This window comes from Caloenas nicobarica, chromosome Z (genome assembly GCF_036013445.1).
Source record: "Caloenas nicobarica isolate bCalNic1 chromosome Z, bCalNic1.hap1, whole genome shotgun sequence".
Taxonomy (NCBI): domain Eukaryota; kingdom Metazoa; phylum Chordata; class Aves; order Columbiformes; family Columbidae; genus Caloenas; species Caloenas nicobarica.
The window spans coordinates 108,521,250-108,537,962 of NC_088284.1; the positions used below are offsets into that span (position 1 = coordinate 108,521,250).

A 16,713-nucleotide genomic window follows, 5' to 3' on the forward strand; every position below is an offset into this window, starting at 1 on the left:
CACTTCTGAAGTATCCGATATATTCTCACTGCTGCTGGAGTTCTGCAGGGGAAGAGTAAAAACAGTTGTTAATGCTGGTTGCAAAACGTATGGGAAAATACTGAGCTTAGTTCAGGCTGACCTTGATCAATTCGTATAAAACATTTGTACTCACAACTTCCAGTACTGGAGGCTGGGTTTAATCTAGTAAGGCATAGTTTTGCACCTGAATAGAATTTTTGAGCAATCATGCGGAGTTTAAAACACTCCAAAAGCTGTTTTGTTTGGTCATGTTGTTAACAGTGAGCAAGTGTCTGTGGCTTTGTGCTTCAGGGCAGAGACAAACAATTACAAATATGCTGTGTGTGAGGGCTTGCCTTTGGAAAGCAGTCCAAAGAAGTGGTGAGATTGCTGGTTCCCAAGGTCTCATCCAAAATTTCATGTCTGATACTCCGGTCTGAGAACCTTGAGAGTGTGTTTGTCACCGGGAATGGGATCAGTTGCCTCGGATTTGGGGTCAGCTGGACAAAGTGTGAGCTCGGACGTGCTGAGGAGCCCAGGAGGCTCCTCACGGGGCACAGGAACTCCATCTATATCTTGGAGAGAAGCAGTGGGAGGGGTCCTGCTGGTTTGTTCTTGTCCTTCACAAAAAGATTTAGGGGGTCTTTGGGAGGGAAGGGAGCAAATATGTGTTTTTCTAAAGCACAGAGGTGTCTGGTTTTAAAGCATGGAGGCTTAAAGTATCTGTAACTCTGCCATTCCCCTTGCTTGTGTGCTTATCTCTAGGGAGAACCATCTAAAAATCTCTTGCTACTTCAGATAGAGTCTCGAGAGTCACAGCTTTACAACATTAGCAGAGAATGTTAATTAGAAACGTCTCCTGAAGGAAGCATTTTAGATTTTTTTAAGTTGTAAAACATTAAAATACAAAGATCTGTGAATTATTTTCCTATTTTTTAGGAACTGGTAAAAGGTCTCCATTTCTCCATAGGGGGCAAAATGCTATTTACGTGCATTGTGCCTACAGCAATTTGGTTGTTGGTGCACATCACAGCAGGTAAGAGATTTTTTTTTTTTTCCTACATAGCAATTATCATTTAAAAGCAGCACTCAGACTAATTAGTTTTTGTGTTTGTTTGGGTTTTTTTTTTCTGGCTTCTGCATGGTATGCCAGTAAACATTTTTCTTATTGGAGAGAGCAAAATTTGATGCTTGATTGGTTTATACAGTAATTTCTGGAAGAAGCCCCTGAGCCGTTGCTGAGCATCCTCCCATTCTCCCCGGCAATGCAGCTTGGCCCTGTCAGTCTGGGCAGGCTGCTGGCACCGTTATGCATAATTAGCAAATAGTTGCTAATAAGTGATGCTGGGAGGTTGTTTGGTTTAGTTCAAGGTAGAGCTGTGGGTTACATGAAAAAACATCTGGGTGGTTAACTTCCACAGACGTTGTCAGAACTCACCAGGAAGGAGAAATGATGCATTTCCCAGCGTTTTCCCTCATCTTCTGCTGCTGCTTGGCTTGTTTGTGCAGAGCAAAGTGTCCCAGAGCCCGGCAGCACGTGGGTGCTCCATAGGCGGGGTGCAGCATCGCCGGTCCTATCCATGCGCTGGTGAGACAAGAACATGCAAGGGGAGGTCTCTGCAAGTCAAAGAAAATCTCATTTGTCTCTTCAGTAGAGACGCACCCACCACTGCTCCACTGAAACACATGCATTTCCTTAAAACGCAATGAAAAAAGAGAACTCTGATAGATTTTGCCTGGGGTTGTGCTTTTTTCCTGGTAGCTAGCCCATGGTTTCTGACCCCAGTTAATCAGATTGGTGAAGACTGGGCACAACAAGATCCTACGTAGAGGCGGGAATTCTCGCATTATAAATCTCAGAATCACAGAACCCAGGTCGGAAGGGACCTCGAGGATCATCTGGTCCAACCTTTCTTGGCACAAGCCCGGTCTAGACAAGCTGGCCCAGCGCCCTGTCCAGCTCAATCTGAAAAGTGTCCAATGTTGGGGAATCCACCACTTCCCCGGGGAGATTATTCCAGTGGCTGATTGTTGTCGCGGTGTAAAATTTCCCTGTGTCCGACTGGAATTTCCCCAGGAGTAAGTAACTTATACCCATCGCCCCTTGTCTTTTCTTGTGACTCGTCATAAAAAGGGAGTTTCCATCTCCTGGAAGAATTTGGGGAGGCTCTTTTCCTCGAGCGCAACATGTTGTGCAATATAAGCGATGTATCTGTGTTAAAGGTTTGTTTTCCTGTTCTCCTGCAGAAGGATGCAGCCGAGGCAACGTGCCTGCTAGCAAACCTCCCCACGGCGCTGCCGAAATATGTGGCAAAGGGAACATGACAATTAACACGAGTCCTCACGTGCAGCCTGGGACCAACATCACCCTCTCGTGCCAGCTGAACCGACACGCCGAGCGGTGCAGGATCGCTATTTTCTTCAACAGCTCTGAACTAATTAACTATTACAGCAGTTCAGTAAGCACTGAGTTTCAAGTCCGTGCATACGGCAAACACGTGTTCACGTGCAAAACAGTTTGTGAATACAAGAGAAAACTCATTTGTGGAATCGATATAGAATCTGGAAGTAAGGAGAATTTAATTATTCCTGGTTCTTAAACGTTTCCTATGGTACCTCTGGTAGAAACTAGCAGTGGTGGCCTTTTCCAGAAAAGGTGCTGTCTTTTAGTGGCTCTTTGTGTTTTAAATACTCCTGGATGGGACCGTGCAACTCCGTTATTGATAAACATAGAGATGCTAAATAAAACTACCTGCTCAGGGCAAATATCATCCTCCCTCCTTTCTACCCCTGACACCCACCAGTCTCTCCAGGACACACGGGACCCACAAGAAAAATTCTAATGAAATTTTAGATTTTCTTCCAGCCTGATGAGCTGATCCTCCTGCAGAGATCACAGAGTCAGCTGTTCTCACATATAAAAATTATTAGCCCGAATATTTTGTCTATAAATTCTTCAAAAAAAAAATCCCACACAATCAAAAAGTCAAACCTAGCATTTCTTAAAATATCTCCTACCCACACCTTCAAGGAAGATACTGATAAGAACATCTGTTTAAGACCCTCCAGAGGAGCCAAGAAACGTGTCATGTATCCAGTATGGGACAGACGGACACCCCACCTGTACCTGGGATAAAGGGAGGCTCACGTACATCAGCACTAAATATGTCCTACAGTAAGTAATGCAGGGCCATAGGTTCTCTAATACCTATAATTGTACCTTAGAGTTGTTTGTTGTGTGGGGTTTTTTTCTTCACCTTCTTCTTCTTCACCTGCTTCTGTTGGCCAAAGTAACAGAAACTTTCTTAGTAGCTTGTAGAAACCTGTTGCTGCAGAAGGAAAATATATGGGTTATAGATATATATATATATAAAATATATGGGTAAGGAAGTGTGGATAACGAGTCCTGTAACTGTTGTAATGTAGAGATACAGCAGTGCTTGCTAGTAAGTTATTAAATACAAAATTACAAAAAAGTTAATACATCTAAAATTACAAAGCACCAAAGGTCAGCCTGAAGCAACATGATATAAACGTCTCTGATGCAGGTGGAAGAAAATACACAGAGAAGCTAAATGAGTTACCCAAGGCAATGGGTTGAATGACAGATTGAGGATTAAAAGCTGTGTTTGAAGTCACGCAGCCTGTTAGACTGCAGATAAATTACATTTTTAATCACCAACATATGAAAAAACAAACAAACACAACTGAAAAAACCTAATACATCATCCTCCCAAATTCTGTGTACTGATACCTATGCTCATTCATGGAGAAATATTAGGTAACTGTTATAGTATTAAAAAGAACCTGCTCACATACTTGCAGCTCAGTGGAAATGCAGAAGTATTTGTTTTTCTGCAATTAAAAAGCTATACAACACGTTTACTACTGATTTAGCTGGAGGAATAATTATAACCACTGCGTTTAAGGAGATAAAGTAGATTTTTCAAGGAATGTGAGCCATGCTCTGATGCACCCAGGGTTTAACTTTCTTGCCGTACAAGAGGGCATTAACCAAGTGTTTCCCTTCTGTTCCAGACTATCAAACGGGACAGACGTCTCATGTGTTTCAGAAGAAAGTCTGAATCAGAGGTTTGGCTCGTTGGCTCTGAGCAAGTTGAATTTTGACTCTACTTACACCCTTGTGGTCGCCGCCTCCAATGAGCTCGGAAGTGCTTTTTCACAGCCGCTCGCTTTCATGCTAATAGACATAGGTAAATGCTGTATTTACCGCCTTTCTGTTAGTCCCAGCCCTTTAGAAAGACGTGAAAACATTCTGAGCACTTTCTGGCTTGACTCTCTGTGAAAAAGCATCCATCCAGCCTAGACCAATCATTTTATTTTCCATGTAAACCCCCCAAGCCAATAATTCTATTTTCCACTTACCCCCCCATTTCGAGCTGTGCTGTGTATCTGAGCCCTGTTTGCTTTTTTTTCTCTCGTTGCCGCTAGTGAAACCACATCCTCCCAACTTTTCAGTGGAATTTGACGATTCTTCTACGACCAGCTGCAGGATTTTTTGGCACAGTGACACGCGAGGGCAGCACTGCCGGCTGAGATACCGGCCGCTCACCAGCCACACCTGGAGCACGGTAATCCTCTTCGGGATAAAATTATGATCCTTGGAGGTCGTTATAATTTTTTTTTGTTGTTACTTTTTATTAGAATCGGCTCATCAAGATTTGCTTCTCTCTGCTCTCTAGCGTTATATTTAAGAAAAACTGTTGCTTACAGGTCAAAAACTATAATTGGTCTAGAACTGAATGAAGGTAAAACATTGATCCCGTAAAAAAAAAGTGCATGAATATTTCCCTTATGTCAAGTGTCTGTATGAGGCACTGAAGAATCAGAGGTTCTCTCTAACCCACCAATTCTTGGAGTATGGTCACATCTGCTTATTGTAGCTCACGCTACAGGCGCAAAATTTCCAAATGTTTGTGCCTTCCCTCGTGTTGACTGGAAGCTTTTGCTTTTATTTTGAGCGGTAAAACAAACATATTGCTTGAAGTTGGGTAAAACCACGTGAAGAGAATATTTGTTATCGTCACGTAATTAAATGAGGCATTTTTCTGATGGAGAGCCGCAAGCCTGATGATTCATTGCAACATTCTTTGAGTCGTTAAAGTCGCCTCAGATCGGGGGTTTCCCCGTGGTATTTAAAGACGTGTTTTGGCTGTTTGGGCTTCCTTTGGGCATCACTAATTCAGCCTGTCACTACCTTCAACCTTTATTTCCTTGTGAGTTCAACATTTTATGTCCTTTATCGTCACTAAAGGTTGAAAGCTTAACCAGTGAGAAATGCAGCCTTGGTGGGCTGGAGCCTCACACGACCTATGAGTTCCAGGTCAGCTGTAAAATTCACCCCGAGCGAGGGCTGTGGAGCAGCTGGCGTGGGTACCGAACCCAGACCCCAGAGGCAGGTAACACCCGACGGCATCTCCCGCACTAAACCCGGGTCTAACTTTTGCATAGGAGTGGAAAATTCAGCTAACGGAGCCAAAACACTGCTGGGGTTTTGCTGGTTGGTTTGCAGCATCTCTGTAGATCCAGGCGCAGAACCAACAGGGAAGCCACTTCTGGAAGAGAATTGGTTTGTTAATGAACAAACGTTGAAATTGTTCGAGTTTCTTGCAAAACAGGAATTTCAGGAGTTCACTGAGAAAGTTCAGAGAATATAATTTTTACGTTGAAGGTTGGGGGAATTTTTCACACGTTGCATGGAGCCGTGGTCACCTGCCACATTGTGACACCTCCAAAAAGACAAAGACAGTTTGTGCAGCTCAGCCAGGGAAAGAAAAACCACCTGTGTTGGTTCATATCTAAGCATTTTACCAAATTCCTGCAAAAACCCCATATTTAGGTCAGGATGGCTGCAACGTCACCCTGTGGTGCTGATGACCCACGGTTTGGGCGACACGCTCTAGGTCTTTGAGCTCACCCAACGATTTGCTGAGAAGCTGAGTGAATTGCCCAGGAAAGTATCGTTCACCCACTCTGGCGGGTTTTAACAAAACCGTTGAATTTTCCCAAGTCATCCTTTCCCAACCCGAGAAGTTTTTTCCCACGGGGCCCCCCCAGGCGACCCTTCCATGGAGCTGCTGGAACCTGGGTGGCTTCAGCAGAGCAGAACCCGGCCAGGCCTGGGGACAGATCCCACCAGGAATTAGTCGAGCAAAGAGCATTCCTGCTGCGGAGAACGGCACAGCAGCCTCCAGGGACACACGGCACCAATCTGAGGGCAATTCTACTCGTTTCCGTCAACCCTACTATTGGGTCCCTTGGGCTGCATGAGCTCCCATGCTGCAAAACTCCCAGTTCTTATGAGAGAAGTGAAGCTTCTCAGAAGTTTGTGTTTCAACAAAGATGTACTGGCTGCTTTGGCATCGCCTCCTTTCATCTCCTACTCGGCTTTTGTTGCTCTTTTTTTTCATTTTTTTGTGAATTACTATAAGCTCTTCGGGCTTGTGCCATTATTACTCATGGTATTTAGCACTACTGACAGCATCAGTTTCTGTAAGAGGCATTGATTGATGCAGAAGGTGTGAACTTTTCCTTCCCTCCCCCATCTTCCTCTCAACAGTTTTCTCAGCCTTCTCGACACACCCTGCCTTGCTACGGCATCTGTGGTCATCCCCCCTCGCTCACCCAACCGGTGCTGTAAAACAATCATCATTTCAGCTAATCAAGGAGTATTTTCTGTCCGCGGATTAAGTGACAGCAAGAGGAGGCTGCAGGCGAGAAGCTCTGGGTGCATCATGGTTGCCCTTCTTTGAAGCAGCTGAAATTCTGCACAAGAGTTTGGCCAAATCCAGGAGTTTACCTTTTCAATGAGATAATTTTTTTTCCTGCTTCTCTAAGCCTGACCTGCCACAAAATTTGCTTTATGCAGGCACTGTTCATAAGTGAGCTTTTTTGATTTTTTTTTTTTTCCACAGTTTATTTGTGTGGTTCACATGTGAAATGAACTTTAAAATCTGGGCTGGAGTCCAACAGAGTCAATCTTTTTGTTTGGTTGGTTTTGGGTTTTTCTTGGTTTTGTTTTTCTCTTTTTTGTTAATTCCTGCTTTGAGCTTGCCCCTTCCTCCGTGGCTCAAAGCAAACGTGCTCTGGTTTGTTTTCTTCTGTCCACCCCGCTTCTTGTTTCTATTCCAGTCACTGTTTGCAGTTAATACAGTACAAATAGCTCTTAACATTGCTGGCATTGCTGGGGTTTTTTCTGTCTTGGAATACAGCAAATAGCAAGGTGTCCCATCCTAGCTGGGGTTGTGCAACAGCTGCCCGCTGCTTAGGTTATTAGCAACAATTATTAATTGAATTTGGTGAGTTTATGTTGGTCAGGGGCCTTGAGGAGCTGAGCTTTGTTATCTTTCATCACATTGGCTTTTTTAATGTGCCTGTCTCCAATTCTGAATTGATGGACAACACTGTTCCCCAGTTGCTGCAGCCAGAAGTTTGATTTATTGTTATTTTGGAAAGTTTTTTCAAAACATCAAGGGTTTCCAGGCACTCTGTGAATATAAGGAGAACTGTGGAAAGAACAGGAGCATTAAGCTACCTCTGACGAGGTCCTACTCAGCTGTTAAAGACATTTATTACCTGGAGCCAGACAGCAAAATCCTGCAGATCCTACAAACCCTTTCACTTGGAGCTACCTGTTGCTTTAGGATTGATGTAGCCAGCCCCAAGGACCTTAATTAGCCTTAGCTTCTATGAAAGATGAGCGCTAACAGCGTCATCTTGGTGTGCAGGCTTCCCTGGGAGTCATCGTGGTTACTGAGCGCAGGGTAGAGTCACCTGCAGAGCAAAACCCTCTCCTGGGTTTGTGGCTTGTTCTCTTCGGAAGAACCATGATCAGCGCACCTCAACTCCGGCTGCAGCAGCAAATACGGGCCATTACGTATCGCAACATTTCAGAGCCATTTGCAACCTTAAGTTTCAATTGTCTCAGGATTTTTGCCTCCTTCGCTTATCCAACATCTTGTTTGTTTTGCTTTAGCAGAGCCTGTTGCAATAGGACAAGGGGTGATGGTTTTAAACTAAAGGAGGGAGAGTCAGGCTGGATATAAGAAGAAATTGTTGGCCCTGAGGATGGTGAGAGCCTGGCCCAGGTTGGCCAGAGAGGTGGTGGCTGAACCATCCCTGGAGACATCCCAGGCCAGGCTGGACGGGGCTCTGAGCAACCTGAGCTGGTGCAGATGTCCCTGCTCATGGCAGGGGGGGCACTGGGGGAGCTGGGAAGGTCCTTCAACACAAACCATTCTATGAATCTATGAAAATACAGCCATTAATTCTGTTCACCCTTCTCCTTCCACACCAGCACCAACCGGGATCCTGGACGTTTGGTACCGACAGCAGGACCTGGACTCCCAAAGGCAGAACATCTCTCTTTTCTGGAAGGTAAGCTGACCTGTATCCCTCATGATATATCTAAAGGGACAGAAAACAACCCTACAAACTTCCTAATTTGTTTTCTAATTAACTTCTCCCTCTCCTCATTCTCTGCCTCGTTGTTTGCTATGGTTGCCATATGTGGTCAGGAGAGGAGTTCTGGGAGGCCAGGAGGCCACCATGGCCCACGTTCTCCATGTGTACACACCTTGTGTGTCTGCTCTTGGATATTTTTTATGTGAGGGTGGTGAGAGCCTGGCCCAGGTTCCCAGAGAGGTGGTGGCTGAACCATCCCTGGAGACATCCCAGGCCAGGCTGGACGGGGCTCTGAGCAACCTGAGCTGGTGCAGATGTCCCTGCTCATGGCAGGGGGGGCGCTGGGGGGGCTGGGAAGGGCTCTGCAACACAAACTATTCTCTGATTCCATGAGCTTCCCTCATTTTTGCTTATATGAGGGGAGGCAGAAGAGGCAACATATTGTAACAGCCCTTTAAGGTGGCCCAACTCTACAAAATTTAAGAGCTGGATGTAGTTTGGGCAACTGGAAGGGTCCGGTCCATGTCACCGCTGTGTGGATGGACGGCTGATAGAGGCTCTTGTCACACGGCAGCAACAGGAAGAAACGGGTTTTCCCTACAGGTGTGATGGGCAAACCGCATGCAAAAGGCTTTGCTAATAATAAGCTGCAGATCCGAAACTGGACAAACTCAGAGTCAAAAAAAGTGGGTTGTTTGGGTCTGCTGAGCAACGCCTCCTGTGAGCCGGGGACTGAGACCCAAAGGGGAAATTGCAAAAAGAATTCAGATTAAAATCCATCCGTAGGGTAGGAATTCCACATCACTGGTGCTGAGTTTCTCCAGTATTACCAGCCCAATCCTTAAAACCAGGTCCAAGAGGAAATTTTGGATTGTGTGTAGTGGTTTTATTTCAAAGCCACTAAGATTTTTTTTTTTAAAGCATAAATTATCTTTGACTTCCAGTCTACAATCTCTAGACAACCTGTTACATTTCCTCCACACACCAGCATGCACTCAGCTCTAAGTGAAAGCAGAAATTCTCATCTGATTCTGTGACTCTGGCCATTGTCGCTTTGTGACATTTAATTTTAAGAACTTTATCTCGCAGTAACGAGCTGGCGACACTTTCTGTATCAGAGCAGACTTCCTGCAGCACCATTCATAAAATGGGTGCAATACCCTGCTTTTCTAGTTTTCACAACAGCTACAAAGCAAAAGACTCAGCACAATGTCCTACCGTTAAATGCTTTCATATTTTCACACTAATACCAAAAAAAGGATCACGAATTTAATTTCCACAGGCTTTCCGAGTGGCTTCAGCGCTGCGTTTGTCCCAAGCCACTGCCAAAGCAATTGTAAAACTGCATTTTCCTATTTTTAAAAGTTTTTTGTGTGTTTGTTGGGGTTTTTTTCTTTTTTTTTTTTTTTTGTTGTTGTGCTATGACAAGAAACCAGTCAAAACTAACTCACTATACAGGAACTGCAGGAAACTGAAGCTGAGAATACAACTGCAAACAGCCAGAGTGGAAATACCAGCAAGAGGTGTTACACAGGACAGCACAGACCGACTTTTCAGAGATGGGTAGTCTAAATGGTTGAATTTAAGTAATTCTTGATCGTGGCTTTAAGTAAAAATCTGGATTTTTCCCCAAATCAAAAATCACTCATTTTTACAAATCCATCTGTGCAGCATTTCACCGTCCCCAGCTCTGCTGCTGCTTGGAAAATCAGCAGCTCACAGCAAAAGAGCTTCACTAAACTGGAATTAAACAGAAAAAATAAATGAGAAATTAAAAAAAAAAAAAGTTATGCAACCTTAAGAGAAACTCTTGGTTAAACGCATGCTCTTGGCTCTACCATTATAAATAAACTCATTTCACGTGCTCAGATGCCACGGGCTCCCAAGAGCAGAGCAGTGACGGAGCTGGGAGAAGGTTTGGGAATGGAGAACAGGGATCGCAGGGCTGGCAGCAGCAAATCCAAGGGAAAAATCAGAATAAGCTGTTACATAGTACAGGTTTTACACAAATGTGCCAAGTCATGAAAATTCTGCAGCAAGGACACTAGCTTTCTTTGGGAAAAAAACCCCATATTTTAGGTTGGTACTGATGTGGAAGCTATGATACCTTAAAAATGCATTAGCTGTACTTCCATAAGTTAATTTAAAAAAAAAAAAGTATTACAGAAGAAAGCAGCCTCAACATGAGTGAGCAATCTCTAGCACTGCTTGTTTCCTCCAGCTTTTAGCAGAAAAGAAAGTAAAAACTGATAACTGGTTACCAAAGAGCATCAGCTGGTGCTTGCTACGGTCCTGCAAGTCGCGGTAAATAAACTCTTTACTATTAGAAGAGAAAAGGAAGAGGAAAAAATTACCTTTGAGTGAAAGTTCTTGGCTTAAACGGGGCAGCCGGAGCTCTGGGCTGGGAGATGCTCTGGAGCCGTCCTGACAACCAGGGTCCCACCGCCCGCGGCTGCTGCTGCTCACGAATCCAGCCTGGGGGACGAACCGCGGTCCCACGTGTGGGCTTGCAGCTGTGACACAAATCACAGAACCGTTTTGGTTGGGAGAGCCCCTCAAGGTCACAGAGTCCAACCGTTCCCCAGCCCTGGCGCTGCCCCATGTCCTGAGAACCTCATGTCCGTCTGTCCAGCCCCTCCAGGGATGGTGACTCCAGCACTGCCCTGGGCAGCCTGTTCCAATGCCCCACAGCCCTTTGGGGAAGAAATTGTTCCCCACATCCAACCTCAACCTCCCCTGGCGCAACTTGAGGCCGTTTCCTCTGGTCCTGGCGCTTGTTCCTGGGGAGCAGAGCCCGACCCCCCCTGGCTCCAAGCTCCTTTCAGGCAGGTCAGAGATCAGAAGGTCTCCCCTCAGCTCCTGTTCTCCAGCTGAACCCCCAGCTCCCTCAGCCGCTCCCATCACCCTTGTGCTCCAGCCCCTCACCAGCTCCGTTCCCTTCTCTCCACTCACTCCAGCACCTCAAGGCCTTTCTTGGCATGAGGGGCCCAACACTGACCCCAGGATTTGCGGTTTGGCCTCCCCAGTGCCCAGCACAGGACGGTCACGGCCCCGGTCCTGCTGGCCACGCTATTCTTAATACACACCAGGATGCCGTTGGCCCATTTAGTGGTCATAGGTTCATCTAAAAGGAGGTGAAACGTTTGTTTCTCAGATGGTCAACGCCGCCTTCCTCCACGAGCAGGTCTGGAGCCTTTCCCGTACGGCTTTCTGCAGCCTTTGCTCTTCGTCACCACCAGAGTGACAAACGCACTTTCCTCACAGGCTCTGAGCGCGTCGGAGGCGAGAGGCAGAATCCTGGGGTACACGGTGACCTTCGAAGCCCTGCGCCGGCGGAGCCCCCCAGCAGGACAAGCCCATCTCACCACCCAAACCAGCTACGCCAGGGTCACGCCAAGGGAGGGCTACAAGATCACGGTCACCGCCGAGAACTCCAGGGGCAGGTCCCCCCCTGCATCCATCGTCACCGACCCGGGCGCCCAGGGTAAGGCCTTCTGCTGGGTCTGGACCGCCAGGAAGAGCTCTGCTTGGTGCTCCACACCAGCCAGGTCCCACCACCTGGTCCTCATCAAGGTCCATCTCAATGGATCTTCAGGGATCACCAGTTTTCAGCGTGGGCAGGGGTGCGGTTTCACGACATGTTAATTTGCCGTGCATCGGTATGGCTGTAACGTCGCCTCAACCCCTTCTGCTGACACTGCCATCAGCCACCCAGGGACCTGATGCAGCAGAAAATTAACATGCACCAAAAAAACCTCCCTCCCCCCAAAAAAAACCCCAAAAAACAAACAACAAAAAAACCCACAAACAAAAAAAAACAAAGATAGATTTTTTTTTTTTTCTTTTGCATGAGAGAGGTGCAGGACCAAAGGGAGGTGCTGGTGTGGGGAAATCACACAAGCTTCATCTCCTGCGAAGTTGCACTCTGATATACCCGCACAGCAAAGTTAACTCACCCAGCCCCAAATTTCCTGTGTCAGTACCGGGCATGACGGAGCCTCTTGGTATCAATCAGGTGGTTTGTTCAAAGAGGCAATTCTCCATCTGCCTTTGTCCTGCTGTGACATCAGTAAAACATGTAAGCCCTTTCATCAGGTAGAGATGGTGCAGAAATATCCCCAATATCTGGTTATTTGGAGGCAGGACGACAAGAATTTGTGAGCCCAATTCAATTGCATTTGTTAGAAAAAACATTCGGAAAACACGTCGGTGTTTTTATACTACCAACAAAAATTTGGTGACTTTCCCAACATTTTCTCTTGCATGAAAAGGTAACTGGGCCTGAGCTGTGAAAGCCAGAGCTTTGGTTTTGTGGAGATGGCGTGTGTTTGTGGCTCTGTCGCAGGAGCAGCTGTTGGTACGTGCTGCGACAGCGGCTTCTCAGGGCTCGGCGACGGTACGAACAGGCACAGACGTGCATGTCAGGAATGTGGGATATTAGGAAACATTTCTTCCCCAAAGGGCTGTGGGGCATTGGAACAGGCTGCCCAGGGCAGTGCTGGAGTCACCATCCCTGGAGGGGTTGGACAGACGGACATGAGGTTCTCAGGACATGGGGCAGTGCCAGATTTAGGTTATGGCTGGACCCAATAATCTTAAGGGTCTCTTCCAACCAAAACGATCCTATGATTCTATGTTCAAACTGTTGCACCACCAAGACGAGACAAGAACCTGGCTCTGTTCCTATCAGCACAGAGACCACCCTCCTATAAAACCCTTTCCTTGCAATGGCAGTTTGTACTTCACATGGCGCCAAACTGGATAAAACACAGTAAAAACCGATCATATCGAACTTACCGAGTGCACCTGAGCTTAAGGCAGGTTTGTGCTGATGGTGTCTTTTTTTGTTTGCTCATCCCGTCCCCCCTGCAAGACCTCCCTCCTCCTCAGCGAGTCTCTGCCGTGGCCGCGGGGAACAGCAGCGTCCTGGTGAGCTGGGAAGCGCCCGCCGGCCCCGCCGTGCCCGTCGGCGGGTACGTGGTGGAGTGGGCAGAGATGCGGAGGGACCCGCGCCCAGCCTGGGTCCGGCTCCCAGCGTCCAGCCTGTCGGCGGCGATCACAGGTAACCAGCACCTGCGGGCGGGGCGCCACCGACGTACCCTTCTGTTTTGAAGGCTTTTCAATGAGTGAGTCAGATTCGAATTGTTACTAATTCGGCATAAGAAGTGACGGCATTTAAAGTGTGCTGTATAGGAGGTGGGGGGGGGGAAAAAAAAAAAAAAAAAAATCCGTGGCTGCTCTGGGCTCAGTTCTGTGGTCACTCTCAGGCGAGATTTATATCATCTGAGAAGTCAAATATCTCTGAAAAAAACCCCAGTCCCTCTGAAACGAAACAAGCTTGCTAGAGGTACAAGAGAGCAAAGGCTTAAGAAAAGACTATTTCCTTCCTACTAATGGTTGTTGCTACTCCCAGCCAGCACTACGTGTCAGTGTTCTGCACGTGGGACAACTACGAGGTTACGACAGGGGTGACAGCGAGTGTTACCCTCATTACTCTTTCCTGTTCTCTGTCCTGGTGCCATTTAAGCAGCTAATGTAGGTATTTTAGCCATGACTGTCCATACTTTCACTAGTAACTCTCCACCTCTTTTAATTTCTTTATGTAGAGCATATAAAAGACAACGTGTGCTATCAGATCAGCGTGTTCGCGCTCTATCGGGACAGAGCTGGACAAGCAGCATCAGTCTGGGGATACTCAAGAGCAGAAGGTAAACCATAGCAGTACTCTTCCAGATATTTTTAAGCCAGCTTAAGCTCAGCTTTAATAGTCGGTCTTATGTTTTGCAGCACCATCAGCTGGGCCCCAGATGTATACGACACCACGGGCAAACAGCATCTTTGTTTCCTGGGAAGCAATCGCTGCCCACCAGCAAGCGGGCTGCATCCCTGGGTACCACAGGTACCTGCAGAAAGGGGACGGGCAGGGACCCCCGGACATCTACGGTGGGTGAAAACCAACGTGAGGTGTGTGTGCTGGGGGAGGGATGGAGGGATGCTCTCAGATCATTCAAAGGTATTTTGAATGTGGAACTATCGGATTTCTCCCTGAAATATTTTATGAATGCAAACACTAGTTGTCCAACTTGAACTGGCATATTTATTTCTATTTACTTATTTATTTTTTTAAAGAAAGATGAATGACGGGTGTTCTGTATTTCAGGTGCTGGGGACTGGGTGACTGTTGTGCTCACCTGCAGCTTCATCTTCTCAGCCTGTGTGTGTTCCGTCCCTCCAGCGAGAAAACTGTGAGTGGATCCAGCATTCCAGTAAAACACAGAACTGGTGATAGAGGGGATGGTCGCGTCCTTTCGGGACGCCTGAGGGAACAGCAAGGATTGCTCCGAATGAAGGTTTCAGAGTACATGAATAGTAATAAGAACACACATTGAGCTTAAAATACAGCCTTATTTTATATGTATTGTGAATTTTAACTTAAAGCTCAAGGCCCGCTTCCACTGAAACAAAAACCTGCTTTTGATTGCACTTATTCCATCTGCAGGTTACACTCGCTCCTCTCTGCAGTTATGCCACAGTGGCAGAGCAAAGCCATCCCAGACCCAGCTAATGCTACGTGGGCTAAAGACTACATCTCTGTGAAGGTAAATTGTACTTGTTTTTTCTTCTAATCCCACCACCTTCAGAATGAAAAGTGATTGGAGCCAGTAACCTCTTAGTGCAGCAAATCCAGCAATCTCTGGTAGTGGATGAGCTCTGGCCTCATGTCACAGAATCACAGATGGTTTGTGTTGCAGGGCCCTCCCCAGGTCCCCAGTGCCCCCCCTGCCATGAGCAGGGACATCTGCACCAGCTCAGGTTGCTCAGAGCCCCGTCCAGCCTGGCCTGGGATGTCTCCAGGGATGGTTCAGCCACCACCTCTCTGGGAACCCGGGCCAGGCTCTCACCACCCTCAGGGCCAACAATTTCTTATATCCAGCCTGACTCTCCCTCCTTTAGTTTCAAACCATCACCCCTTGTCCTATCTCAACAGGCCCTGCTCAAAAGTCTGTCCCCATCTTTCTTATCGGCCCCTTTTAAGTACAGAAAGTGCAATAAGGTCTCATGTCAGACTGTAGTATGTATCAGGGAAATTAAATGCAAGAACAATGCAGAGATCTCTCATTTTTATCAGTATCAGCTGCGGTGTGGAGGGGTGCTGGCATCATGGGGGTGGGACACCACAAGGTATCAATCACATAATTAATTACCACTGTGTGGCACATGCCCTTCTGCAGGCTGAGCTGAGCTTGTCCTCCAGCCTGTTCCTGCCCAGCGCCTACAGCTTTGAAGAGCCCGAAACAACACACATAGAAGAAGCTTTTGTCAAGACGGGCCCCCTGGCCCTTGGGGACAAGTTCTTTGGCACCGTTGGCGCTGGTGACGGGTCACCAGCGGGCGGTGTGGGGCAGGAGGAGATGGGGTACGGGGCTGTCCCCAGCGCGGCGGACGGGGACGTTCCCGAGCAGCAGCTCGCCGACCTCTACCAGCGGCTGGAGGAGGTGACGGAGGTGACAGAGCACACACAGCCCGTCTCCGACTACATCGCCAACCCCGTCACCAACACAGCCCCCGTGTACCCACTGGTCACTGAAGACCAGCCTGAACTCGACCGCAATCCGCTCTCCATCTTCCCAACAACTTTTTTGACACCCGTACATTCCTATGAAGGGAATCTTACTTTGGACACGGTGAAAATCAACTGCAGCTCTTTCCCAAGGTAGGTGCTCAGGGTGATATAAGCCTGGCCTGAATTTTTTTGCACTTAACCGAAGTATTTCAGTGTTTCAGTACAGCCAGTCCAGGAACTTGCATGCGACACCTTTAAGTGATAAAAAACCCCAGCGCACAAACCTTTCCAGCACTGCAAGTCACACCGTGCTGCGCAACACAGCAGCTCATCCACCCAGCACGTTCCGGGAGAATTAAAGGCAGAAGCTCAGGAATGCCAGGGCTGTGTGACCCGGCTTTTGGGGAGCTTAATTCATTACTCACATGCCTTCATGCAGCTTGGGTGCCCCAGGTCCCTGTCCTACCACCTGATGACGAGCGGCTTGGTCCACCCAGGAATCAGATGTTCAAACCATCATTTCAACCATCACTCAACCCAGAGTTACAGCACAGCCAGACCTCAGCATCCCAGCAGGACCACCGTGCACAGCCAGGGAGCGACAGCACGGAGACATCTCTACCCACCGGTGCTCAATTTAATGCCCACCAGCCCAAAGGTGATTAGTCCTCATTGCAGCCCCAGGGCTGGCACCAAGTCCCGTTGTCCCCAGTGTCACTGGTGGC

The 16,713-nt window shown here is 47.3% G+C and overlaps 1 protein-coding gene across 1 annotated transcript; it reads left to right on the forward strand.

Moving 5' to 3' along the window:
• Positions 1-978: 978 nt before the first annotated feature.
• On the forward strand, positions 979-16,142 carry IL12RB2 (interleukin 12 receptor subunit beta 2). The gene is made up of 14 exons (XM_065657378.1): positions 979-1,036; positions 2,248-2,568; positions 3,061-3,175; positions 4,039-4,214; positions 4,453-4,592; positions 5,276-5,420; positions 8,318-8,397; positions 11,689-11,908; positions 13,298-13,486; positions 14,031-14,132; positions 14,212-14,367; positions 14,585-14,669; positions 14,924-15,023; positions 15,657-16,142. Exons 1-14 carry the CDS (start codon positions 979-981, stop codon positions 16,140-16,142), a joined length of 2,373 nt encoding a protein of 790 aa, XP_065513450.1.
• Positions 16,143-16,713: the final 571 nt, after the last annotated feature.